The following is a 24,595-nucleotide window of genomic DNA, read 5'->3' as shown; positions in this document are numbered from 1 at the left end:
GCTGACCTTGATCTGCCTGGCACCCCAGGGAGCACCAGGTAAACCCTGACCCCACCTGGCACCCTGCAGGCCAGTCCACTGAATGCCCTCCGAGTGGGGGGCAGGGAGTGGTTGGCCCCGGGTCCCCGCCTCTGCGACTCTACTCCCGGCTGGAACCTGGCTCTGCCGCCCAAGGGTGCAAGTCTGTCTCTATCTGGACGTGAGTCCTCAGGGCCCCCAGCCCTGCCTCACACCTGTTCCTCCTGGGCCTTTGCCTCTGACGCCCTGGGAGGGGTCAGCCGGGGTGACTCCGGGGGCCCAGGGCTCTGTCCTGTCTGGGGCCAGTGGGCCGGGCCGCAGGGCCGCCGTGTGCAGGGGGGCAGGGCCAGTGCCACAGGTGGCAGCGGTGCCTCCTCCCGCCCCTTACTCATTAGCCAGGCTGCATGGGGACCCGGGCCAGCTGGGCGAGGCTGGCAGTGCGGGTGCTCAGGCGTGCAGGGTGGCTGCTGGCCGGGGCTGGGAATGGATGGCCCCCAGGACACGGTCTCCCCAGGCCCAGGGAGCCGCTGCCCTGCCCTCCGCAGGCTGGTCCCCATTGGCTTTGGGTCTGAGGCGCGGACTCTCTTTGTCCTTTCCGGACCCCTGGTAAGGAGGCGGGGGTGGGGTGGCCGGCGAGGTGGGGGAAGCTGCCGTCCAGGCGTGACGTGGTGGAGACGGGGGTTGCTCATGGCCTTCCCCAGAAACCGCCCGTGTTGACAGTATCCAGGTGGCACCAGGGGCTGCTGCCCAGAGCCTGGTGGGGGTCTGACAGCAGCAGGCAACCCCCACCGTGCCCCCGTCAGAAGGGGCAGGTGTGTCCTCCTCTGAGAAGGCTGGGCTGAAAGGCCTGAGGTCCCCTGCTGTGGGGAGCCTGGGGGCGTCCTCCCACGGGCAGCATTTGCAGGGGGAGAGGGGCCTCTGCCTGTTTTATTTCCTAAGGGAAAATGGTTGCAGATACATTCTTTTCTGACCGTAAAGACTAATAAATATGTGCTCCCTCAAAGATGAGATTCAGGTGAAAAGTTACAAGAAACTCCTTTCTAATCCCACCGGCTGGACAGAGCCATTCCTAAGGTTTTGGTGTCTTTATTTTATTTTTTTAATTAATTAAATTTTTATTTGTTGGCTGCATTGGGTCTTCGTTGCGATGCACAGGCTTCTCATTGCTGTGGCTTCTCTTGTTGCGGAGCAAGGCCTCTAGCTGCGCAGGCTTCAGTAGTTGTGGCACGTGGGCTCAGTAGTTGTGGCTTGCAGGCTCTAGCGCACAGGATCAGCAGCTGTGGCACACGGGCCCAGTTGCTCCGCGGCATGTGGGATGTGCCTGGACAAGGGTTACAACCTGTGTCCCCTGCGTTAGCAGGCGAATTCTTAACCGCTGTGCCACCAGGGTAGCCTTGAGGTTTTGGTGTCTTTCCTTCCACTTCTCTGTCTGTGGCCTCATGAGGTGGTGACGACAGCATCCCCAGTGGTGTCTGCTGCAGCCCCCAGAGCTCAGGTTAACGCTGTCGCCCAGTGGGGTTGGGGCAGGACCCGGGCCTCCTGCCGCCCAGCCTGGCTGCTGCAGCGGCCCTGGCCACACGCGCGTCCCCTGCTGGGGACGACTTGCCCAGTGGCCTCGGGGGGCTTTTACAGGTCTTAGCTCGGCCCTACAGGGCCTGAGGAGCCTCTCGCATGGGGCTGGGCTGCGAGGGGTCAGCAGGTCTGAACAAGGGCCCTTGACCCTGGCCGCATTCTCCAGTTCCTCTTCCAGATGCTGAACTTCATGATCTACGTCGTGAGCACAGTGTTCTGTGGACACCTGGGCAAGGTGGAGCTGGCGGCAGTGACCCTCTCGGTGGCTGTGAGTACAGCCAGGCCTGCAGGGACCTTCTCCCCTGGGCTTGGGGAGAAGATATGGCCTGAGGGCACAGCTGGACCTCAGGGCCTGGCCCGAGGCACGCTGCACGCGCAGGCAGGGCCCCCCAGGTGCAGGGTCCCCCCGGGCTCAGCCTGACAGCCTGTGTTCTTTCCTGTGTGGCTCCAGTTTGTCAACGTCTGTGGAGTTTCCATCGGATTCGGCTTGTCCTCGGCCTGTGACACCTTGATGTCCCAGGTAGGTGGGCCTCCGGGAGCTGGGCAGGGACAGAGCCAGTCCCACAGCTGCTGCAGAGACGGTGGGGCTGGGGGCCCACTGGAGGCCCCCTTGGTGCCCCCCGGGCCTGAGAGCCTGTCAGACAGGCCTGGGGGGTGGGGTGGAGGGCAGCTGTCCCCCCGCACACCCACCCCCAAGGACCACGTGCTGTCAGGGACCCTCCCCTTGAAGAGAGTTTGGACAGCTGGACGAGAGAGTCCAGGGGGCAGAGGCAGTCCTTTGACCTTGAGGGTACACAGAGGGGACCTCCTGCCCTCGGGGGGGTCCCACAGCCCAGCAGGGCTCAGGTGGCCCAGCTGCGGCGTACCCCCAGGGAGACTTGGCAGCCTCTCTAGAGCTGGGGGGTCGGGGGGGGATGGGGAGGAGCAATGCCTCCCCCGTGAGGTGCTGTGGGAGGACTGGGCACGAGGGGCAGACAGAGGCCGGTGCTGAGCACACAGCCACTGCCGTCCCCGGGTGAGCAGGCTGACCCCCCAGCCCCACCGCCCGCAAAGGAGGCCCCAGAGCGGAGAGGGCTGCCCCGCCCCCAGGCCTTGCCCGTGTCTGTGGTGGCGGCCCATGCCCAGCCCTGGCGGGGCTGGTGGGGTGCAGGGTGGGGGCGCTGACCCCCTGTGTTTCAGAGCTTCGGCAGCCCCAACAAGAAGCACATGGGGGTCGTCCTGCAGCGGGGCACGCTGGTGCTGCTGCTGTGCTGCCTCCCCTGCTGGGCGCTCTTCCTCAACACCCAGCACCTCCTGCTGCTGTGCAGGCAGGACCCGGCCGTGGCCAGGTACCCCCGGGGGGCGGGGGGGCCGGGGAAGCCCACCCCAGACCCCCTGCTCCTCTGGGTCCCGAGCTGGCGTGAGCCGGCGCCTCCGGGCACATTCAGGGCTGGGGGCAGGTGGGCGGCCGGCTTCAACGGAGGAGAAAGAGAAGGGTTTGCGCGGTGTTTGCATTTGTGCCCCGCGTGTGGTTGGAGCTTTTGAAGAAGTGACGTGTGCACCACCCCATGTTCCAAATAGTGGAAACAGGACCAAACCCAATTTCTGATGAATAACGCAGTGTTATTAGTTTATAGAGATTCCTTGTGGGAGTACCTTGCTCGTTTTATGTTATGTGCACTTCATTTGGTTACTTCTTGATGTGATAGAACCTTTTCTCTGCCTTACAAGCCACACATCACCCTGAATTTAAGCTTTCCAGCCCTGGCTCCCGCGGTTGGGTCCTTGGGCCCCACCTCCTGCACTTTCCTAGCCCGTGGTGGCAACCCGCCCCCCACCACACTAAGGTTCCACCTGTCCTGGGGGTCCTGTCTTGGGGGTAAAGGCTGCTAAAGCCCCTCCCTGCACCTGGGGGTGCAGGCCGCTCAGCTCAGAGCCCTGGTTCTCCCGCAGGCTGGCCCAGGAGTACGTGCAGGCGTATATCCCAGCTCTCCCGGTGAGTCTTCTGCTGGGCTGGAGGAGGGTGGGCCCAACACTCCCTGAGATTCCGGCTTCTTGCCTGTCCCCCCATCAGCCGGGGAGGCCATCAGCCCTTGTGCTGGCAGCTGAAGGGGCCAGAGAAAAGTTCTCATTTCAGTGGCTGCAGATTGAACTTTTAAAAAGTAACACAGGGACTTCCCTGGTGGTCCAGGGCTTAAGATGCCACAGTTCCATTGCAGAGGGCCTGGGTTCGGTCCCTGGTTGGAAACTATGTTCCCAAATGTTGCCCAGCAGCGGTCCAAAAAAAAAGTTGGTACAATATTATTTTTTTTAAAAAGTAGCACAACATGTTTTTCTGATTAGAAAATCATTTATGGGAGAAATTCTGGAAAGCCTGAGGAGGAAGAATTTCAAATCTATAACCCTGCCACCCAGAGAGAATGCAGGTGAACGTCTCTCTCCAGGATGACTTCTCTTTGTGGGTGTGTGTTTGTGTTCAAACACACAGACACACGTGTGGTGTGAAACGGGGCCAGCGTGTGTGTGCTGTATCATAACCTGCTTTTTCCCTTTCAGACATGTCGTTAGTTTCTTGGTGTGGTTAACCTTCCACAGTATCCATTTCAGCGGGCACAGCATACCCCTGCCACGATTTATTAACCAGGCTTCTGTGCTAGGTGTTTAGGTTGTTTGCAGTGGGCAGTATTATTATAAGTTAGATGGCGATGAACATTCTTATAGAAAACTCTTTGTGAACATGTGGAATGATTTCCTGAAGGTGTGTTATTGGCATTGGAGTTGCTCTTCCGATGGCTTTTGATACCAGTTTGTACCAGTTCTGTCCCCAAGAGCAATATTCTCATCAGCGCAGAGTATTACTAAAGCTTTTCTCCAGTTAGAAATGAGTTGTTTTCACGTGCATTTTCTTGCTGATGGAGGTGAGTGACTTCCACGTATTTATGGGTCATTTGCTCTCCTTCTGTGAATTGCCCACATTGTTCACTTAGTTTAGTGGGTTAATCTTTTTTTAAATTATTTTAACTCCTGTTAAATAATGTTTTAACCTTTTGTCATGTCACAAACATGTTTCAGTTTTTCACTTCTAATTTTTTTATACTTTTGACTTAGAGTTTTTAATGTGTACATAACAGTCCCTCCAACCCCGCCCTTTATGATGTCTGTCTTTGATAGGCTTAAAAACAGTTAACCCATTAAAAGATCATAGGAAGGCGTCGCTGGTGGCGCAGGGGTTAAGAATCTGCCTGTCAATGCAGGGGACATGGGTTCGAGCCCTGGTCCGGGAATTTTCCACATGCTGTGGAGCAGCTAAGCCCGTGAGCCACAACTACTGAGCCCACGTGCTGCAACTACTGAAGCCCACGCACCTAGAGCCTGTGCTCTGCAATGAAAGCCTGCACACTGCAAGTAAGAGTTAGCAGCCCCCATTCTCCACAGCTAGAGAAAGCCCGCACACAGCAACAAAGACCCAACACAGTCAAAAATAAAGTAATAAATAAATTAAAAAAAAACAATTATAGGAGCATTTGCCTGTATTTTTTTTTTTCTTACGAACTGTTTTATTTATTGGCTGTGTTGGGTCTTCATTGCTGCACACAGCCTTTGTCTAGTTGACGTGAGCAGGGGCTACTCTATGTTGTGGTGCACGGGCTTCGCATTGTGGTGGCTTCTTTTGTGGAGCACAGGCTCTAGGCGTGCTAGCTTTAGTAGTTGTGGCACGTGGGCTTCAGTAGTTGTGGCTTGTGGGCTCTAGAGCGCAGTCTCAGTAGTTGTGATGCACGGGCTTAGTTGCTCCGCGGCATGTGGGATCTTCCTGGACCAGGAATGGAACCCGTGTCCCCTACATTGGCACGCGGATTCTTAACCACTGCACCACGTGGGAAGCCCCTGTCTGTGTTTTCTCTGAACCCTCTCATGATTTCTCTTTTACATTTAGGACTATAATCTTTCTAACAGAATTTTTCTAAGGCTTATTATTGAATATGCTCTCCTTTCTTTGTTAACTTATTAAATACTAAGTAAGCAGTCCATCCACTCAGTTAATGAGATTCAAGCCCTGCCTGGTGGTCCATGTGTCCACCCAGAATCCTCTGCCGCAGTTTGATTTGCTGTGGTTTGGTGCACGTGTCACCACGTGGCAGTGCCGTGTGGGGGTGGCCTTACCAGCTGGAGTCTGTCTCCCTGTCTCCACCCCCCTTATCCTCCTCGGCATCAGAACCGCGGATGGAGCTCTCGAGGAGGGGCTGGGAAGGGGTGGGTTGGGGTGAATGCGGGGTGCCCGTAGGGGATGCCAGGCCTGGCAGGGAGTCCCAGCCACACCCTCCTGTCTGGAGGGCCAGTGCCATTGACCCCTTTGGGGACTGGCCAGCTGCCGATTTCTTCTGTATCATGGAAACCGCCTGCGAAGTCTGGTCTTTCTCCTCCCAGCCTTTGGCTCTTTAGATCAAATGGAGGTATCTTGTCAAAAGGGGCACTGGGCTGGGTCAGGGGACACATCACGTTATCACTGTGGCAGCAAAGTGATAAACAAAGTCCCTCCCATACCATGGTGCTGCAAAATTTTAGCTACCTATGTAATAATAATGACTCTTAATGTTTACATAATGCTTATTTAACTCTTGGAACACTTAAATGTGCCAAATACTGTTTTGTAAGCACTTTGCAGTGTTAACTTTGCCTATAAATATGTGAGTAAATATTGAGGACTCACAGGCACATTGTTGTCCCCTTTATAGGTGAGGAAACTGAGGCACAGAGAGGTTAAGTAACCTGCCTAAGGCCACACAGCTCACGAGAGGCAGAGCTAGTATCTGAACCCAGCTCCACGTTCTTGCTGACTGTGCAGTGCTGAAGAGAGGTGGCGGGCTGCGGGGGCGGCAGGGGGTGCAGGCCCTGGGCCAGGCTTTGACAAAGGACAGGAGGGACAGGGCAGCGCCCCCGACACACACCCTGACACACAGGCCCTCTGTGTCCTCCAGACAAGGAAGGGCCCACCTTCTGCTCTGCGGGGCTACTGGTGGCTTACACCCCTCAGAGCCCCCCGCTCTCTTGGTCCAAGGCCTCTCCCTCCAGGTTCTTGTCTGTGGCGCCAGAGCCAGGCCCTGGGGTGGTTCCAACCTGTGGGTTTGGGCTCTGGTGACCCTTCTGTGAGCAGTCCTGGGTCTCCTTCCCCAGTGGATGGAAGGCCCGGCTGGCAGCCTGCTGGTCCTGTGCCCAGGGGCCTGCTCCCCGCAGGCCGGGCTCAAGCACAGGTCAGCTCGCAGCCCGCCTGCAGGGTCCCGGACGTGCTGTGGTGACGCAGTTGCCCAGACTCATCTAAGTGTCTGTAATGTTCATCTGGTGGTGTTTCGGTAGTTGCTTACTTTGTGTGTGTGTGTTTGTTTTACACAGGCGAATTTTATTTATGGCTTGCTGGCAAGATATTTGCACAATCAGGTAGAGGTCCCTGCCCCCCTCCCCCGCGCTGCCGTGTTCCATGGGAAGGGGTGCCCGGGGTGCCCATGCTGACCTCCGCACAGGGGCCCGCAAGGAGCTGCGTGTCCACCCCCCTGGGCCCACCCCCACTTAGCGAGGCCGCGTCTCACCTATTTCAGGGCATCGTGTGGCCCCAAGTCCTCAGTGGTGTCGCGGGCAACTGCGTCAATGGCCTGGCCAACTACATCCTGGTTTCCGTGCTGGGTCTGGGGGTCAGGTGAGTACCTGGTCGGAACCCTCCCCACGGAGAGCCACCGCTGATGGGGCAGGCCCGTCCCTGTCACGACGAGAACTGTGAAGGCTGCCGGGGCGGGGGGGATTGTGGGGAACTGGGGACTGCTGGTCCCTCGCATTCTGGGGACCCCCCACCAAGGAGATGGTGCAAGGAGCCACGGCCCACCCCTGCCCGGTCTGCCGGGAGAGGCCGAGAGGGGGGCCCTGGCCGGGGTGGGGCGCCCAGGACACTGGTGGCTCCCGGGTGAGGCCCATCCCGGGATGGCGCTGTGGGCGGCACCAGGCCTGTGGCCCGCCTCCCTCCCCTCCGTGGGCCGGAGCCGGCCGTTGCCCTAGCCCCGCCCGCCCTCCTCTGTCAGGGGCTCTGCCTTCGCCAACACGGTCTCCCAGTTCCTGCAGGCCGTCGTTCTCCTGCTCTGCATCACGCTGAAGAAGCTGCACCTGCAGACATGGGCAGGTGTGGGGGCCACCCTGCCTGGGGGCTGAGCGGGCGGGAGGTGGGAGGGCAGGGTCCCAGCTGGAGCCCGTTGGAGGAGCCCTGTCCTGGGCCTGCCCCCATGTCTCTCGTGGTCCCCTCCCCTTGGCCCGCACCCCCACCCCAGACTCCCGGGCTCCCCCATCCAGTGCGTCGCGGGGCGGAGCCCTGCTGGAGACAGGCCCAGGGAGCTTTCTGCCGGCTCCCTGGTCTCGGGATGGAGATTGGAGGAGCAACACAGGTGGAATCCTGGTGGCGGCAGCTGTGCCCACATTCTGCGGTTAAGCTTCAGGAAACCTCACCAGCCCCATTTATTTACGTGGAGGAAGTTGGTGCCGAGAGAGTTTATGTCGTTTGCCCCAAATACCAGAGGTGGTTCAGAGTGAGACCTGGACTCGAACCTGCTCCCAGGCCTCGGGTTCCGAGCTTTTAGCCCCTGAAACCCACCATGTAGACCGTGGGCTCCTCTCCCAGGTGCTTCAGGAACAGCTGAAGAATGTTCAGCTGGGCCCTGGGCCTTGTCCCTGGTGCCTGCACAGCCCCGTCTGCCTTGCGAAACCTTCCAGCACCTTGGTGGTGTGCTCCCCTCCTGACAGCCCTGCAGGGAGGCAGGACAAAGATAAAGACTGACATTTTCATTCGGGGGAACGGCCCAGAAAGGGCAGGCCGGTTACCCAAGACCCTGTGGTGTCACAGGCTCCCAAGCCGAACCTCCGGGGCGCCAGCCAGGCCGCCTCCTCCCGCCCGCGGCAGCGCTGGAGCTGCTGGTCGCCCCCTGCAAGACAAGTACCCGGGCCTGCTGCGCGGAGCCGAAGGCCGAGGCCTTGGGCCATGGGTGGGGTGGGCGGGCTGCGGGGCGGACCTCGGCTCAGCTGGCGGGCTTGTGCTCCTAGGCTGGTCCAGCCAGTGCCTGCAGGACTGGGGCCCCTTCTTCTCTCTGGCCGTGCCCAGCATGTTCATGACTTGCGTCGAGTGGTGGGCCTACGAGATCGGGAGCCTCCTCGTGGGTATGTGGATGGCAGGGCGTGGGCAGCCCCCAGCTCAGGAGCCCCCTACCCCGGATGGGCGGTGCACCAGCCGGGCCTGTCTCCCCGCCAGGCCGCGAGCTCCCAGAAGGCAGGCCTGGGCCGCAGCACTGCCCAGCGGAGGCCCGGCACTGCGTGACGCCCGTGGTGGTGGTCAGTCGGCCAGGGAGGAACAGTGAAGGGGCTGGTGCCCGAACGGGGGGGGGGGGGGGGCGTCACCTGGCACATCGCGTGCCGTCCACAGACTCAGGACAGAGTCCAGACAGCCAGGCTGGAGCGGCCCTGAGAGATCTTCCAGTCTACCCAACCCCGTTTACAGGTGGGAAAATTGAGCCCCGAGAGTAAGAGAGGCTGTCCGGAGCTCCCAGCAGGGTGGAGAGCTGAACTCAGGCTTCCCGACCCTGATCCGGTTTTTCTCTCCCTCGTCATGCCTCGTACACAGGAGAGACCTTGACCCTGACCCTGACCGTGTTACACCTGGGCAGGGGTCTCCTGGAAGGCTGGAGGCTGAGCGGGCACGTGTTTTGCTGCGTCTGCCCTTGGAAACCCCTTGGCCCCCAGAGCGAGGGGTGTGCTGTCAGCCCAGGGCTGGCGGCTGGCCGGATGCTCACTGTGTGCCCCTCCCCATCCCCCCAGGCCTGCTCAGCGTGCTCGACCTCTCTGCCCAGGCCGTCATCTACGAGGTGGCCACGGTCGCCTACATGGTAAGGCTCCCTGGGCGCACTTCACCACCTTCACCATGCCCTGCCCCTGGACCCGCCCCCCAGGAGCCTGGGAGTGTCAGAGGAGGAGGGGGAGGCTGTCCCCCCAAAGGCTGTCTCTGTCTCCTGGAGATCCTCCAGACCTCCTGTGCCCACGAGGCCCAGGCCCTGCCAGACGCGCACGTGGCCCATGGCCACTCCACCAAGGGTGGTGCGGAACTCACCATGTTGGAGCTGTTTTGAATTAGCACCACTTGAAATTGGGAGATGTCACGTCACAGTCTGGATTTTTGCATTTTCTTGAAGAGTGGGACATGCCCTTTAGCAGCGAGCCCAGGTTCCTGCACACCCCAGCTGGTGGGCCTGGGGGGCAGTGGCCTCCATGGGGACATTTCCTTGCATCCACTGTGGCCCCCCCAGCTCCTTCCTCTCCCCGGACACGTGGGTTGTCCCGTGTCGCTCGTGCAGCATCCACCAGCCTCCTGGGGCACGCAGCCTGTGACCCCAGCTTTAATTGAGGGCGTTGCTAAAGTCTACACGTTACAAATCTAGTTGATAAGGTGATTCTTATTTTCACAGATGGTTTCTGTTGAATCTTTTTTTTCCTACTGGAAACTTCTCTGAGTTACTTGAGACCACAGTCACCTCCTTGAAGTGTGTTTACTCATGAGTGTGTGGTGTTGACTTTGGTTGCCTGTAATGTCTGATGGCGTGACAGGGGTAGGGGAGGGGGGTTACCTGGCTGGCTCAGGGTGCCCCCATCTCCCAGCCTCAGATCACAGACTGTCACCAGCAACCGCGAGTGCCCTGCCTCCCTGGGATCCTTCCTGCCTTCCTCCCTCTTGGGAGGGGGCTCCGCCAACGGCACCTTCTTGTCTCTGGTCCCAGATTCCCATGGGACTCAGCATCGCGGTCTGTGTCCGAGTGGGGACGGCCCTGGGAGCTGCAGACACCGCGCAGGCCAAGCGATCGGCCGTCTCTGGCACCCTCTGCACAGGTGGGTGGGGCCGGGGCCTGGGCCAGGGAGGGCCTGGGAGCCAACGGTTCACCTTCCAGATCTGCTACCCCTGCCGCGTGGCCGAGAGCAGCACCTCTGACGAGCAGGGGGTGTGCTGTGCCCCTTCCTGCTCCGTCCCTGCCGCCGGGACGTCCCTTCCTCCCCAGGCTTCCTCCTCCGGCCCTTGGGTCTCCCTGCAAGCTTGCCTTCCTGGCAGCCCCAGGAGCCGGGGACCTGCCCACCCAGCCCTCAGAATGGCCTGTGTCCACCCTGCCTCTGCCGGATTCAGATCGGCTCTGCGTGGAGAGCGGCAGTTCTCAGGCTTCAGCCTGGGGTGGGGGGGTTGGGGGCGGGCAGTGTCACAGCACAGAGCCCCCCCGGCAGCATTTCTGATTCAGTAGGTCGGAGGCGGGGATCTGAGACGCCGCACCCCTAACCAGCGACGGTGCTGCCGCTGCTGCTGGTCCAGGGACCCCACTTCAAGAACCACAGGCGCAAAAGCTTCGTACATGGGGTCCTCCTTACGGGGCCGCAAACAACAGTCTTGGCGCAGATGAATGTGGGGCTGGGCTGGGTTGCGGAGGCTGGGCTTCCCCGTGGCTGGGGTCAGCCTCTCTGTGCCCTCGGTCTCTTGCAGTCGGCACCACGCTGGTCGTGGGCACCCTGTTGAGCCTCCTGAGAAATAAACTGGGCCACATCTTCACCAGTGATGAGTAGGTAACCAGTTCTCTCACGCCTTTCTGGGGCTGCCAGGTGCTCCCCAGCCGGTCCCCAGAGACCACATGGGCCGTGGTCTCCACCGCTCACCCGTCCACAGACAAGGCGCCAACTGAAGGGCAGGGCAGAGTTGTGGGGGCCCCTCGGGGGGTTAAGATGTGCCCCCCAAGACACAGGGAGACTCAGAGACAGGCGTGTCCGCTATCTGGTGTGGGGTAACCACCTGTGCTCGGAAAATTTGGGGGAGGGGTGGAACAGAAGGGACTCAAATGGAACCCTAAGGGCGTGGGCACGTCTTGCTCCCGTTTCTCCTGCAGAGAAGTGGTCGCCCTGGTCAACAAGGTCCTGCCGCTTTACATCGTCTTCTACCTGTTTGAGGCCATCTGTGTGAGTCCCGCTCTGACCCCCCGCATTCTGAACCCTCCCTGAGGCCGGCCAGGGCCGTGAGCTTACCTCACAGACAGGGCTGCCCAGAGAGTAAGTGGGCACAGCTCACATTGGTTCTATTAGTATTCAAAATAAGCCCCCCTCCCCTTGTTTTCTGCAATCCCAGCACTCCCAGACACGTGCAGATTAGCAAAATACTGAACACTCGCCCCGAGTAAATTCGCAAATCCTTTCCTTCCTGATTCCCCAGGATCAGGTCCCACCTGGCTGGGAGCAGCCGCACCATGCCGGAGCAAAGGGACGTTTCTGAGGAGTGAGTCAGCCCAGGGTACAGGGGCCTGACTTTCTGCTCCTTTGAACACTAAAGGGCAGGTCCCATTTAGTGCAGGTTTACGTGAATTTTTAGAAGTGTGGCATAAGAAAAGAAACCACTAAAGTCTTATTTGACAAGCAGAACTTGAAATTCTGTGTTTTCCACCTTACACCTTGGTCACATGAGTTCCTCAGGAAGGTGTCCCGAGCATAAAATCCACCTCTCTGCCTGGAGTGTGTGCTTAGCTAGCAGCACAGAACACGGGGCAAACGCCCGCACAAGAGTTGTTATCAACTCTCACGGAAGAAAATAACCTTGGGAGAAACCGTATTTGTGGAGGACTTTTCCAGACGCCCCGGTGCTCTCTGCCCCTTTCCCCGGGTGTTGCAGGCCTGGGCTGAGTTTAGCCGCACACACGTTTGGAGCACGTTTCTGACCGCAGCAGGACTGCTTGCTCTGGGCTGGGTTTTGTCATCAGATCTGTAGCTTTTACTGCAAAACATTAAGAGAAACTGTCTCATGGATTCTGTTATTGCTTTTGGCATGGGATAGAGTTAAGGACACTGTTATTACTTTTTCTCTAGGTCTGAGGTGAGGCCACAGCTGAGAAATTCCTTCTGCAATGTGAGGTCAGGTAGAGCTCTGCGTTTCTGAGTGCTCGGAAGGCAGCACCTCTCCATTTCGCCCACCAGGGAACCTGAAGCAGATTTACAGCTAGCAGTTGTGACAGGCCTTGTAGCTTGTGTGTCTGCATCTGCCATCTTTTCTCCCAGCGAGATCTTTTTTATTTTATCATTTTTTGACTGTGTTGGGTCTCTGTTGCTGTGCGCAGGCTTTCTCTAGTTGTGGTGAACGGGGGCTACTCTTCATTGTGGTGCATGGGCTTCTCAGTGCTGAGGCTTCTCTTGTTGCTGAGCACAGGTTCTAGGTGCGCATGGGCTTCAGCAGTTGCAGCACGAGGGCTTCAGTAGTTGTGACTCATGGGCTCTAGAGCTCAGGCTCAGTAGTTGTGGCGCACAGGCTTAGTTGCTCCACGGCATGTGAGATCTTCCCAGACCTGAGATTGAACCTATGTCACCTGCATTGGCAGGCAGATTCTTAACCACTGTGTCACCAGGGAAGTACTCTGTTATTCTTAATTTTTGTTTTCCATGGGCCTAATTTTTATTTTATGTTTTTATAACTTTCTTGAGTTATAATTTATATACTATAAATTCATGCATTTTAAGTGCACAAGTCAATCCTTTAAAATAAATTTACATTTGTGCAACCAGCACTGCAATCCAGTTTTAGAATATTTTTATCACCCTCCCCCCCAAAATTCCTGGGGCCTGTTTTGAAGTTATTCCCTGCTCCCACGGCCAGCCCCAGGCAATCCACTGACTCGCTTTCTGTCTCTGTGAACTTGCCTTTTCTGAATATTTCGTGGATATGAAATCATACCGTATGTAGTCTTTCATGTCTGGTTTCGTTCACAGTGAAATGTTTTTGAGGTTTGTCCACGTTGTAGCATTTTTCTGGACTTCATTCCTTTTTGTGGCCAAATGGTAGACCATTGTGTGGCTGTAACACGTTTGCCCTCCATTCATCAGGTGAGGGACATCTGGGTTGTTTTTAGTGCTGGCTGTTGTGACTGAGGCTGCCGGGAACATTCACGTTCAAGTCATTGTGTGGGCATATGTTTTCATTCCTCTCGGTAGAGTCCTAGGAGTTGAATTGTTAGGTTGAAGCATAAATTTATGTTTAACTTTCTAAGAAACCATTAAGCTGTTTTCCAAAGCAGCTGTGCCATTTTACATTCCCATCAGCAATATACGAGGATTCCAGTACCTCCCCCTCCTTGCCAGTTCTTGGTCTTGTTTCTCTTAAAACCTTAAAAGTAGGTTTTATTTTTAAGAGCAATTTTAGGTTTACAGGAAAATTGAGAAAATACAGAGTTCCCATAAACCCTTCCCTCTCTTCCTTTCCACTTTTATTTACCTCTTATATTAGTGGGGACGTTTGTTTAGTTGATGAAAGAATATCGATACGTTGTTATTAACGTCCGCAGTTCATATTAGGGTTCATGGTTGGTGATGTACATTCTGTGGTTTTGACAAATGTGTAATGACATGTACCCACTATTATAGAATCATACGAGATACAACTACTATATATAAAATACAAAGTGTATAAAATAGGTAAGCGACAAGGTCCTCCTGTATGGCACAGGGAACTGTATTCAATATTCTGTAATAAACCATAATGCAAAAGAATAAGAAAAAGAATATGTGTGTGTGGATAACTGAATCACTTTGCTGTACAGCAGAAACTAACACAACATTGTAAATCAACTATATACCTCAACTTAAAAAAGGAATCATGGGAGTTCCCTGGTGGTCTAGTGGTGAGAATTCAGTGCTTCCACTGCTGTGGCCTGGGTTCAGTCCCTGGTCTGGGAACTGAAATCCCGCAAGCTGCACAGTAGGGCCAAAAAGGAAAAAAAGAAAAGAATCATATACATAATTTCACGGCCATAAAAATCCTCTCTGCTCCTCCTCTTCTCCCGGTGTCGCTGTCCCCTACCCCCTGGGCATCACTGACTGTTTTAGTGTCTCTGTAGTTTTGTCTTCTCCAAAATCTTATAGTTGGAGTTAACATGTGGGCTCTTCAGACTGGCTTCTTTCACTTAGTCATATGCACGTAAGGTGCCTCCGCCGGGTCTTTTCATGGCCTGATGGCTCATTTCTCTTTAGTGCTGATGCTTCATTTTCTGGACGGACCACTTTGGAGGCCACTGTGGTTGCGTCCAAGTTTGGGCAGTTGTGAACAAAGCTATGAACATCAGTGTGCAGGTTTTTGGGTGGACATAGTTTTCAACTCTTTCTGCAGATACCTGGGCGTGCGATGGCTGAATAGCGTGATAATCTTGTTTAGCTTTGTAAGAAACTGCCCAACTGCCTTCCAAAGTGGCTGCATCGTTGTGCGTTCCCATCAGCAGTCAACGAGAATTCCTGTTTCTCCACATCCTCACCAGAATTTGGTGTTGTCAGTGTTTCGATTTTAGTCCTTCTAATAGATGTGTGATGGTATCTTGTTGCTGTTTAGTTCGTAACATCTGAATGACACAAAACGTGGAGCATCTTTTCATGTGCTTATTTGCCATCAGTATACCTTCTTTGGTGCGGTGTCTGTTTAAAATTGGCTTGTTTTCTTATTGTTTTGTTTTAAGAGCTTTTGTATATTTTGGGGTTTTTTTGTTTTTAGCTTTTGTTTTTATTGGAGTATAGTCGATTTACAGTGTTGTGTTAGTTTCAGGTGTACAGCAAAGTGATTCAGTTATACAGATGTATATCTAAAAATATATTCTTTTCCATTGTGGTTTATCTCCGGATATTGAATATAGTCCCCTGTGCTATAGGGCCTTGTTGTCTATCCTTCCTGTAGATAATAGTTTGCATCTGCTAACCCCAAACTCCCAATCTGTCCTCCCTTCCTCCAAGAATTCTTTATGTGTTCTACATACAAGTCCTTTATCAGATATATGATTCGCAAGCCCGGTCTGTGGCTTGACTTTTTATTTTCTTATCTTTTGAGCTGCAAAAGTTTGCACTTTTAACATAGTCCAGTTTCTCATTTCTTTTCTTTTATGGTTCACGGCTTTCACTGTCATGTACGAGAGTGAGTCAAAAATGCTCCGCACTCCGCTTATGTTAAAACTTGTGTTGGCCGCACTGTCTCATCAGTGCTTTCTGTTCAAGGCTACTGTCTCCCCAGTCACTGCTGTGCAGGTGGGAACGTGTTACATCAGTTCATGTGTAACTGCGGTGCGAGCAAAAATAGATGCCCCGTTGTGTGATTTGCATGAGAGAAGAGCAGTGTGCATTGGTTCGTTTTTTTGTGGTCTGAGGGTGTACCTGGTGCCGTTATTTATCGAAGACTTTGTGTGCAGTATGGAGAAAGTGTTTTGTCATGAAGAAGTGTATATGAATGGATAGAGAAGGTCAAGGAAGGTCTCACAAGTGTTAGCCATCAAGAAGGAGCCGGAGTCACTTCTGAGGAAGAAGTGAAGACAGCGGTGCATTCGTAGCTTGCAGCTCAGCCTAAAACATTTTTTAATGAGGGAACACGGAAGCTTGTTGACAGATAGACAAAGTGTATTGAAAAGCAAGGAGATTGTGTTGAAAAATGATGTATTTGTCTTTTCTAAAAGTTAATTAAAATAAATTCTACAGCCAGAGTGCAGATAATTTTTGACTCACCCTCGTATAAGAAATCTGTGCTTAACCCAAGGTCACAAAGATTTTCTCCTATGAATTCTTCTAGACGTTTTGTAGTTTTAGGTCCTACACTTATGTTATGCCTCATTTTGGGCTCGGTTTGTGTGTAGTGCGAGGGAAGGGTCTGTGTGGTGCTCACCTGTCCCAGCGCCATTCTTGGTATGTGAGAGGCTGTTCCCTCCCCAGTGAATTTTCTTGGTACTTTGGTCAAAAATCAGTTGATTATAAACGTAGTGGTTTATTTATAGAATTCACAATTCCATTCCATTAATCGATATGCCCATCCTGTGCCAATACTACACTGTCTTAATTACTGTAGCTTTATAGTGAGCTTTGAAATCAGTTAGTATAAATCTTCCAACCTTGTTCTCTTTTTAAATTGCTCTTGTTCTTCTAGATCCTTTGTATTTCCATATATATTTTAGAACCAGCTTGTTAATTTCTACTAAAAAGCCTGCTGGGATTTTGAAAGGAATTGTGTTAAATCTATAGAGCAATTATGGGAGAATTGTCATCTTAACAGTATTGTTAAAACGGACATGGAATGTCTCTCCAACTATTTAGATCTTCTTTAATTTACCCCAGCAATGTGTTGTAGTCTTCAACGGACAAATCTTGCACTACTTTTGTTAAATTTATCCCCAAATATTTTGTTCTTTTTGATGCTGTTGTGAATGGAACTCTTAATTTCATTTTTAGGTTGTTCATTGCTAGCTTATAGAAAGATAATTGACCTTTGTTTATTGATCTTTTATCCTGTGGCCTTGTTAAACTCATTTTAGTACTTTCTGGTGTGCGGAGGCCTTAAGATTTTCTACATATAGGATCATGTCATCTGTGAACAAAGAGTTTTACTTCTCCCTTTCCATCTGGCTGGAACCTCCAGTACGACGTTGACTAGAAGAGGCAGGAGCATATACCTGTGTCGTATTCCTGATGTTAAGGGGGAAGTATTTAGCCTTTCAGCATTAAATATGTTATCTGTAGAATTTTTACAAATGCACCTTATGAGGTTGAGAACGAGCCCTTCTCCTAGTTTGCTGAAACATTTTCTCATGAATGGGTGCTGGATTTTGTAGAGTGCATAATCATATTGTTTTTGTCTTTTGTTAATATGGTATAATTACATTAATTGTTTTTCAGATGTTATACCTTGTATTCCTGGGATAAACCCCTCCTGATCATGGCATATATCTTTTCTAACATATGTCACTGAATTTGGTTTGCTAATATTTTGTTAAAGATTTTGAGTGTGTGTTCATGAGGGAGATTGGCCTGTGATTTTTATCTTTTCCTTGTAATAGCTTGATCTGGCTTTGGTATCAGCATATCATTGGCCTCACAGAATGATTTTGAAAGGATTGGCATTATTTCTTCTTTAAACATGTGATAGACTTCACCAGTGAAGCCATCTGGGCCTGGGCTTTTGTCGGCAGATTTTAAATTAATTCAGTTTATTTACTTGTTATAGGTCTATTCACTTTCTATATCTTAAGTTTGTTTTAATAATGTGTGTCTTCCTAGGAATTTATTCACTTCAACTAAATTGTCTAAATCTTTGGCATGAAGTTGATCATAATATTCCCTTACAATCCTTTTCTTCATGGTCAGTAGTAATGTCTCTCCTTTCATTCCTGATATTGGTATTTCGTGTGTTCACTTTCCAGTTTTCTTGGTCTTATTTTACCAAGGCAAATCCTTAGTGTTTGTCGGTTTTGTGGATCTTATCAAAGAACTAGAATTTTTGGTTTTTCATTGCTGTTTTCTGTTGTCAATTTCAGTGATTTCCACTGCAGTCCTTAGTATTCTCATCTTTCTCCTTTATTTAGGCATAATTTGCTCTTCCCTGGTTCCTATGGTGGAATACTAAGCAACTGATTTGAGATCTTTCTTTTCTAAAATGGGCATTTAAAGCTATACATTTCCCTCAGAGTATTGCTTTAGCTGCATCTAATAAATTTTTTTTTTTTAGGTCCTCTTTTTTTTTTTTTTTTTTTTGGGGGGGGGGGGGTACACCAGGTTCAATCATCTGTTTGCACCTAATAAATTTTTTTTTCATTCAAAATATTTTAAAATTTCTCTCGTGATTTATTTTTTGACCCACGGCTTGAGAAGTGTGTTGTTTACTTTCCAAATATTTGGGGGTTGTTTCCAGATTTCTCTCTGGTAGGCATCTCTAATTTAATTCCATTGCGATCAGAGAACACATTTTTTATGAATTCAGTCTTTCTAAATGTATTGAGACCTGTTGGGTGACCTAGCATAGGCCCATCCCAGAGAGTGCCCTTTTCTCAAGGACTGCTGTTTTGTTTGTTTGGTAACTTGCCTGGACTATTTGTATGAATCCTGCCTCCTCCACAGACTGCAGCTGCTGTCTCTCCTCAGTTCTGTGTTTTGTTTTTTTCTTGTTTTTATTTTTAAGCGTAGCTCCCTAGGGGTCACCCCTATGTCTGCATAGCTCAATCTTCAGCTAGTTACTGTTTAGAGGGGATGCTCAGGCACCTCTGACAGCTGGGAGGGCTTCCATTCTCTGCCGAAGGATCTGAGTGTCGGCAGGGCACATGCAGAGTTCAGGCCGTTTTCAAGTCTGCCCCAGCTTTTACTTTCTTCCGGGGCCTCTTGTGTCTCTTCTGTCCATGTGCATGGGCTCCACAGTCCAGGATGTGTGGGAGGCTTGGGCCTGCTCCAGCCTCAGCTCCATGCATGCTCAGCCACTGGTCCACTTGGGATAGAGAACTTACCAGGCATCCCGGCCCTGGCTGTTCCGTCTCATTGGAGCTCCCTGTGAAGTCCCTCATCCCCTGGTCCACTGCTTCTTACACACAGCCCGCAGCCTTAGGCTGGTGGGGCCGCCAAAATTGTGGCTGTAATCCACAGTGCTCTGAAGGGCTGCTCAGCCTTGGCACTGCTGACATATTAGGACGGGTAATTCTTGGTTGTGAGGGGGCCGCCCTGTGCATCCTAGGATGTGTAGCAGCATCTCTGGCCTCAGCCCGCTAGATGCCAATGCACGCCCCCACCCCCCACCCCGAGTTGTGACAACCAAAACCAGCTCCAGACGTTTCAAGATGTCTCTGGGAGGGCAAAACCACTCCCCAGATTGAGAAATACTGGCCCAGAACACATCAATAGTAATTTCGGAGAAGTCTTTTTTTTTTTTTATCTAAGAACTTTTATTGAGATACAACTGACATACAATAAACAGCATATATTTAAAGTGTACAATTTGATATTTTTTTATTAGTAATGTATATATGGCAATCCCAATCTCCCAATTCATTCCTCTCCCCCCCGCCGCTTTCCCCAATTGGTGTCCATATGTTTGTTCTCTACATCTGTGTCTCTATTTCTACCTTGCAAACTGGTTGATTTGTAACATTTTTCTATATTCCACACATATGTGTTAATATACGATATTTGTTTTTTTATTTCTAACTCACTTCACTCTGTATGACAGTCTCTAGGTCCATCCACCTCCCTACAAATAACTCCATTTCATTCCTTTTTATGGCTGATTAATATTCCATTGTATATATGTATCACATCTTTTTTATCCATTCATCTGTTGATGGACATTTAGGTTGCTTCCATGTCCTGGCTATTGTAAATAGTGCTGCAATGAACACTGGAGTGCATGTGTCTTTTTGAATTATGGTGTTCTCTGGATATGTGCCCAGGAGTAGGATTGCTGGGTCATATGGGAGTTCTGTTTTTAGTTTTGCAAGGAACCTCTGTACTGTTCTCCATAGTGGCTGTATCAATTTACATTCCCACCAACAGTGCAAGAGCATTCCCTTTTCTCCACACCCTCTCCAGCATTTACTGTTTGTAGATTTTCTGATGATGCCCATTCTCATCGGTGTGAGGTGATACCTCATTGTAGTTTTGATTTGCATTTCTCTAATAATTAGTGATGTTGAGCAGCTTTTCATGTGCCTCTTATGTCTCCTTTGGAGAAATGCCTATTTAGGTCTTCTGCCCATTTTTTGATTGGGTGGTTTGTTTTTTTGATATTGAGCTGCATGAACTATTTATATAATTTAGAGATTAATCCTTTGTTGATTCATTTGCAAATATTTTCTCCCATTCTGAGGGTTGTCTTTTCGTCTTGCTTATAGTTTCCTTTGCTGTGTAGAAGCTTTGAAGTTTCATTAGGTCCCACTTATTTATTTTTGTTTTTATTTCCGTTACTCTAGGAGGTGGGTCAAGAAAGATCTTACTGTGATTTATGTCAAAGAGTGTTCTTCCTATGTTTTCCTCCAGGAGTTTTATAGTGTGTGGCGTTACATTTAGATCTTTAATCTATTTTGAGTTTATTTTTGTGTATGGTGTTAGGAAGTGTTCTAATTTCATTCTTTTACACGCAGCTGTCCAGTTTTCCCAGCACCACTTATTGAAGAGGCTGCCTTTGGGAGAAGTCTTTTTTTAACCAAAAAGGATCATCTTTATAATAATATATATATATATATATAATATATATTCCTGAGAAACATGTCTGCCATATTTTAAAGTTCAAGAGGCACACATCTACCCCCAATGCATTTACCTCTTTGCTCAAATGTGGAAAAGCAAACCACACAATACTCTGCCTCCCTCGTCTTTAACAAAGTAAAAGTCACTATTGATTGATAGTCCTAACCAAGCGTGCCCTAGGCCCGCAGCTCTTCCGCTCATGTGGTCTGGGCTCCAGCTGGGAGGGTGAGACAAGGAAAGACAGGTCTCACGGGAGCGTCATCACAGGGGCGGCGGGAAGGCTGCCTCTCCCACGTGGAACCGGACGCCTTCACCCACCGGCGTGGGAGGCTGATCCCCAGACCTGTGGGCGTCACGTGCCCAAAGGGGCCTTTGCAGATGTGGTTAGGCCGAGGGTCTTGAGGTGGGGAGACAGTCCTGGATTACCCAGGCGGCTCAGAGTTTTCACAAAGGTCCTCAGAAGTGAGAGAAGGAGGCAGGGTCAGAGGAGACATGATGAGGAAGCAGAGGTCAGAGTGACGTCTTTGCCTTCTGGGGCCCCTTAGGCAGGAAGGCAGGTGCCTCCAGAAGCTGGAAAAGGCAAAGAAGCAGATTCTCCCTACGGCCTCGAGGAGGAACCAGCCCAACCTTAGCACAGTGGGACTATTTCGGCCTTCTGATCTCAGCAACTGTAAATAATCCATGTGTCTTGTTTTAAGCCACTGCTTGTGGTAACTCGGTGCAGCAGCAGGAGACCTACACACACTCTGTGTGCAGTGAGTCCCATTCCCAGGCTGTGGTGGTCGGTCACCAACCTTATCCTCCCCCTCCAGGGAGGCAGTCACGCTGCAGAGATGGAGACTGGGGCCCTGGAGTTGTGTCCGAAGCGCAGCGGCTTCTGTGGACCCCGGGCAGGTCCCCCGGGAAGGAAGGGGGACAAGGGACCTAAAAGAGGCCGTGCCCTGTAGGTCCCTGAGGAAGCTCCCGCTGCTGAGACCCCCGTCGGCCTCAGCGTCGCCAGCCCTGCCCCCCTGCCTCCCCACAGTGTCTCTACGGCGGGGTCCTCCGGGGGACCGGCAGGCAGGCCTTCGGGGCCGTCGTGAATGCTGTCATGTACTACGTCGTCGGCCTCCCGCTGGGCATCGTGCTGATATTCGTGGTGGGGCTGGGGGTTGCGGGTAAGTGTGCGGGGGGAGGCGGGGAGAGGCCCGGGGGTCGTCGGACGCTCCCACTGTCCCGTGTCCTGCAGGCCTGTGGCTGGGCATGCTGGCCTGTGTCATCCTGGCCGCCACGGCCTTCATCACCTACACCGCCCGGATGGACTGGACGCGGGCTGCAGAGGAGGTGAGAGCTGCTCCCCTAAAAGGCCAGGGGTGCGCCCAGCCCCAGCAGTGCCCTGTGCTAGGACTGGGGGCGTCAGAGGGGCTCCCAGCCTCAGTATCTACCGTCACTGCGATCGGACCCCAGAGGGTACAGGGCCAGCGGCGCCCCTCCAGTTCCCTAAGGAAGCCACACCAAACACACACAGGAAACCTCAGCAGCCCGGCTGCCAAAGGCCAGACTAGAGCAGAGGGCTCAGGCAAGCTCGTCTGAACCCAGATGAGCCCCAACGGTGCTGTGACCTTGGAAGAGGTGATGGCAGCACCCTGTCACCATCCCCTTGGAAGAACTGAAACAGGGCAGACTGGCATTTGCTCGTTGGAGCATTAAAGCCACAGCTCAGGCTGCAGGCTGAGCGCGGAGGGTGCTCTCAGGGCCCAGGTCCGGCAGGGTGTGGGCTCGCCTGTGTGTGTGGGTCCTGGCCTCCTGAGGTCGGAGACAACAGATTAACACAGACCTCAGGCAGCACCACTGCACAGTCCCCCAGAGCTCTGACCACGGCAGACCTCGCCTTATTACCCTTCACAGATGCTGCGGTTTTTACCAGGTGAAGGTCTGGGGTGACCCTGCATTGAGCACGTCTATTGGTGCCATTTTCCCAACAGCATTTGCTCCCTTTGTCTGTGTCACATTTTGCTAATTCTCACCATATTTCAAACTTTCTCATTATCTCCTTAATGATGAGGTGTGATCACTGACCTCTGATGTCACTATTGCGAAAAGATGGAGACCCGCCGAAGGCCCAGATGATGGTTAGTGTTTTTTAGCAAGGAGGTATTTTTAAACTGCAGTAAGGACAAGGTTTTTCAGACATGATGGTATTGCACGCTTCACCGACTCCAGTATCGTGCACATGTAACTTCAGTGTGCACGGGGAAGCCACAGACACCTGTGACTGGCCTCGTGGCGACACTTGCTTTACTGCAGTGTCTGGAGCTCCGAGATGCCTGTGTGTGAACCTGTCCCCTGCGCGGCCCAGCCGAGGCTGGGGGGTGGGGGGTGGGAGGCTGACCAGGCGACCTCTTTCTCCTCCAGGCGCAGAAACACACGGGGCTGCCGCCGCAGAGCACTGCAAGCACGGCCCCCAGACCCAGACCCGGGCCCGAGAAAGCCGTGGTATCTTCAGGTAACTCTGCCCCACGTGCTCAGGTGAGCGGGAGCAGCACAAGCACTGGCTGCCTTTCTTCCTCCTGACGCCAGGAGGGCGACCCTAGCATCCACTGTCTAAGAGGCCCCGACAGCAGGCCCCATCCCCCCCAGCTTGGCAGGGAGCAAGCCCCGCTCCTGTGTCAGATGAGGAGGCAGGTGAACACGTAGGTCTCTTTCCCGCCTGCAACGGCAAAGGCCAGGGATTTGGTTGGACCCTAGAGCACACTGTCCACGCTCACCTCCAGCCCAGGGCCGGAGGCCTGTGGCCATGGGTCGGGCAGGTCAGCCTGGCTTGACTACCCAGCGTGGGGGGCACTTCCTGCCCACCCCCTGCACCATCAGACGGCAGCTCTGTGCCCCAGGGCTGGTGTGCCTATCATAGCCCCAAGCCCTGGCATCCCAATGCCCGCGACCTGGGCTGGGCCTCAGAGGGTGCGGTGGGCAACCAGCCAGACTCCAGGGCTCCAGCTGTCACAAGGGAACATGGAACGGCAGCTCGGCTGAGCATTTCACGCGTGCCCTGAGGTCACTGGTGAAAGGTACGTGTCACGCGGGCTCAGGCACACGCGTGGGATCTCAGCAACAGCCTGGTCTGTGCACATTTACAGGGTGCTTTCCCACAGAATCCCCTCCTCTGGTTGTGCCTTAAGCATGGCGGTGGAGGCGGGGGGGTGAATCCCGCAGCTCCAAGGCCCCCACCCCCCCGGTGCTGAGCTGGCCCGTTTGCCTCTGCAGTGGCCACGGGCAGCTCCCCTGGCGTGACCCTGATGACGTTCTCAAGGCCCGAGGGCCGCCTGCACCTCTGCAGGACTCCGGATGCAGCCCAAGCCCTGCCAGCTGCCCCTGGCAGACTGTCAGCCAAACAACTGGCCATCCGCCGGGGGGCTGCGCTGGGGGCGGCAGTGGGCACACTGGTGGTGGGGCTTGCCCTCAGGGTCCTGACCGCCAGGCCCTAGCAGGACAGTGGAGACGGAAAGGAAGTCGAGAGTGGCCCCCACCCCACGGCCGGTGCAGACGGGCACCTTGGACCACTCCTCAAAAACAGACCTTCAGCTGGTGCCTCGTGGGATGTGATGGGTCTGAATGGTGGTGAACGGCTCTTCAGAAGACCTCAGCCGACCAGACAGTGAGGCTTCTGGGGTTGCTACCATTACTCAATAATGTAAACTGGAGATTTCAAATCGAAACAAAATGGCAAACGCCACTGTTATATTAAAAAGTATGTATTTCTGGATCGAGTCTGCTCCCCAGGTCTGTTTACAGAGCTTTCGGAAGCTCTGGAAAGAGCCAGTGGGCCCTGTGCCGCAGCCCCGTTCGCCGAGACCCCCGTCTGCGTCCTGCACACGTGCCCCCGCAGGTGCAGGTGCAGGTGCTGTGAGGCCCCGACCAGGGCAGGGCTGGTCGCCTGTCCTCCCTCCTCCCGCGGCGTCTGCATGTTCACTTACCACAGACCTCGAGAAACACC

The 24,595-nt window shown here is 53.1% G+C and overlaps 1 protein-coding gene across 3 annotated transcripts; it reads left to right on the top strand.

The window, feature by feature from the left end:
• Nucleotides 1-498: 498 nt before the first annotated feature.
• Nucleotides 499-24,358, top strand: SLC47A2 (solute carrier family 47 member 2). 3 transcript variants are annotated; one of them, XM_057715457.1, is made up of 17 exons: nucleotides 502-624; nucleotides 1,757-1,858; nucleotides 2,042-2,110; nucleotides 2,770-2,918; nucleotides 3,523-3,565; nucleotides 6,958-7,002; nucleotides 7,161-7,258; nucleotides 7,635-7,732; nucleotides 8,644-8,757; nucleotides 9,412-9,479; nucleotides 10,365-10,473; nucleotides 11,111-11,186; nucleotides 11,508-11,577; nucleotides 21,647-21,779; nucleotides 21,851-21,945; nucleotides 23,017-23,107; nucleotides 23,866-24,358. In XM_057715457.1, the coding sequence occupies exons 1-17, from the start codon at nucleotides 502-504 to the stop codon at nucleotides 24,084-24,086; spliced, it is 1,704 nt and encodes a 567-aa protein (XP_057571440.1). In that variant the 3' UTR covers nucleotides 24,087-24,358. The 3 variants fall into 3 exon arrangements, with proteins under 3 accessions (XP_057571439.1, XP_057571440.1, XP_057571438.1); XM_057715455.1 differs by lacking the exon at nucleotides 8,644-8,757 and having other exon boundaries at nucleotides 23,017-23,130; nucleotides 23,866-23,967; XM_057715456.1 differs by lacking the exons at nucleotides 8,644-8,757; nucleotides 23,866-24,358 and having other exon boundaries at nucleotides 499-624; nucleotides 23,017-23,573.
• The last annotated feature ends 237 nt before the right edge of the window (nucleotides 24,359-24,595 follow it).

This window comes from Hippopotamus amphibius, chromosome 17 (assembly GCF_030028045.1).
Source record: "Hippopotamus amphibius kiboko isolate mHipAmp2 chromosome 17, mHipAmp2.hap2, whole genome shotgun sequence".
NCBI classification, from domain to species: Eukaryota; Metazoa; Chordata; class Mammalia; order Artiodactyla; family Hippopotamidae; genus Hippopotamus; species Hippopotamus amphibius.
This window is presented reverse-complemented; position numbering and strand designations above follow the sequence as displayed.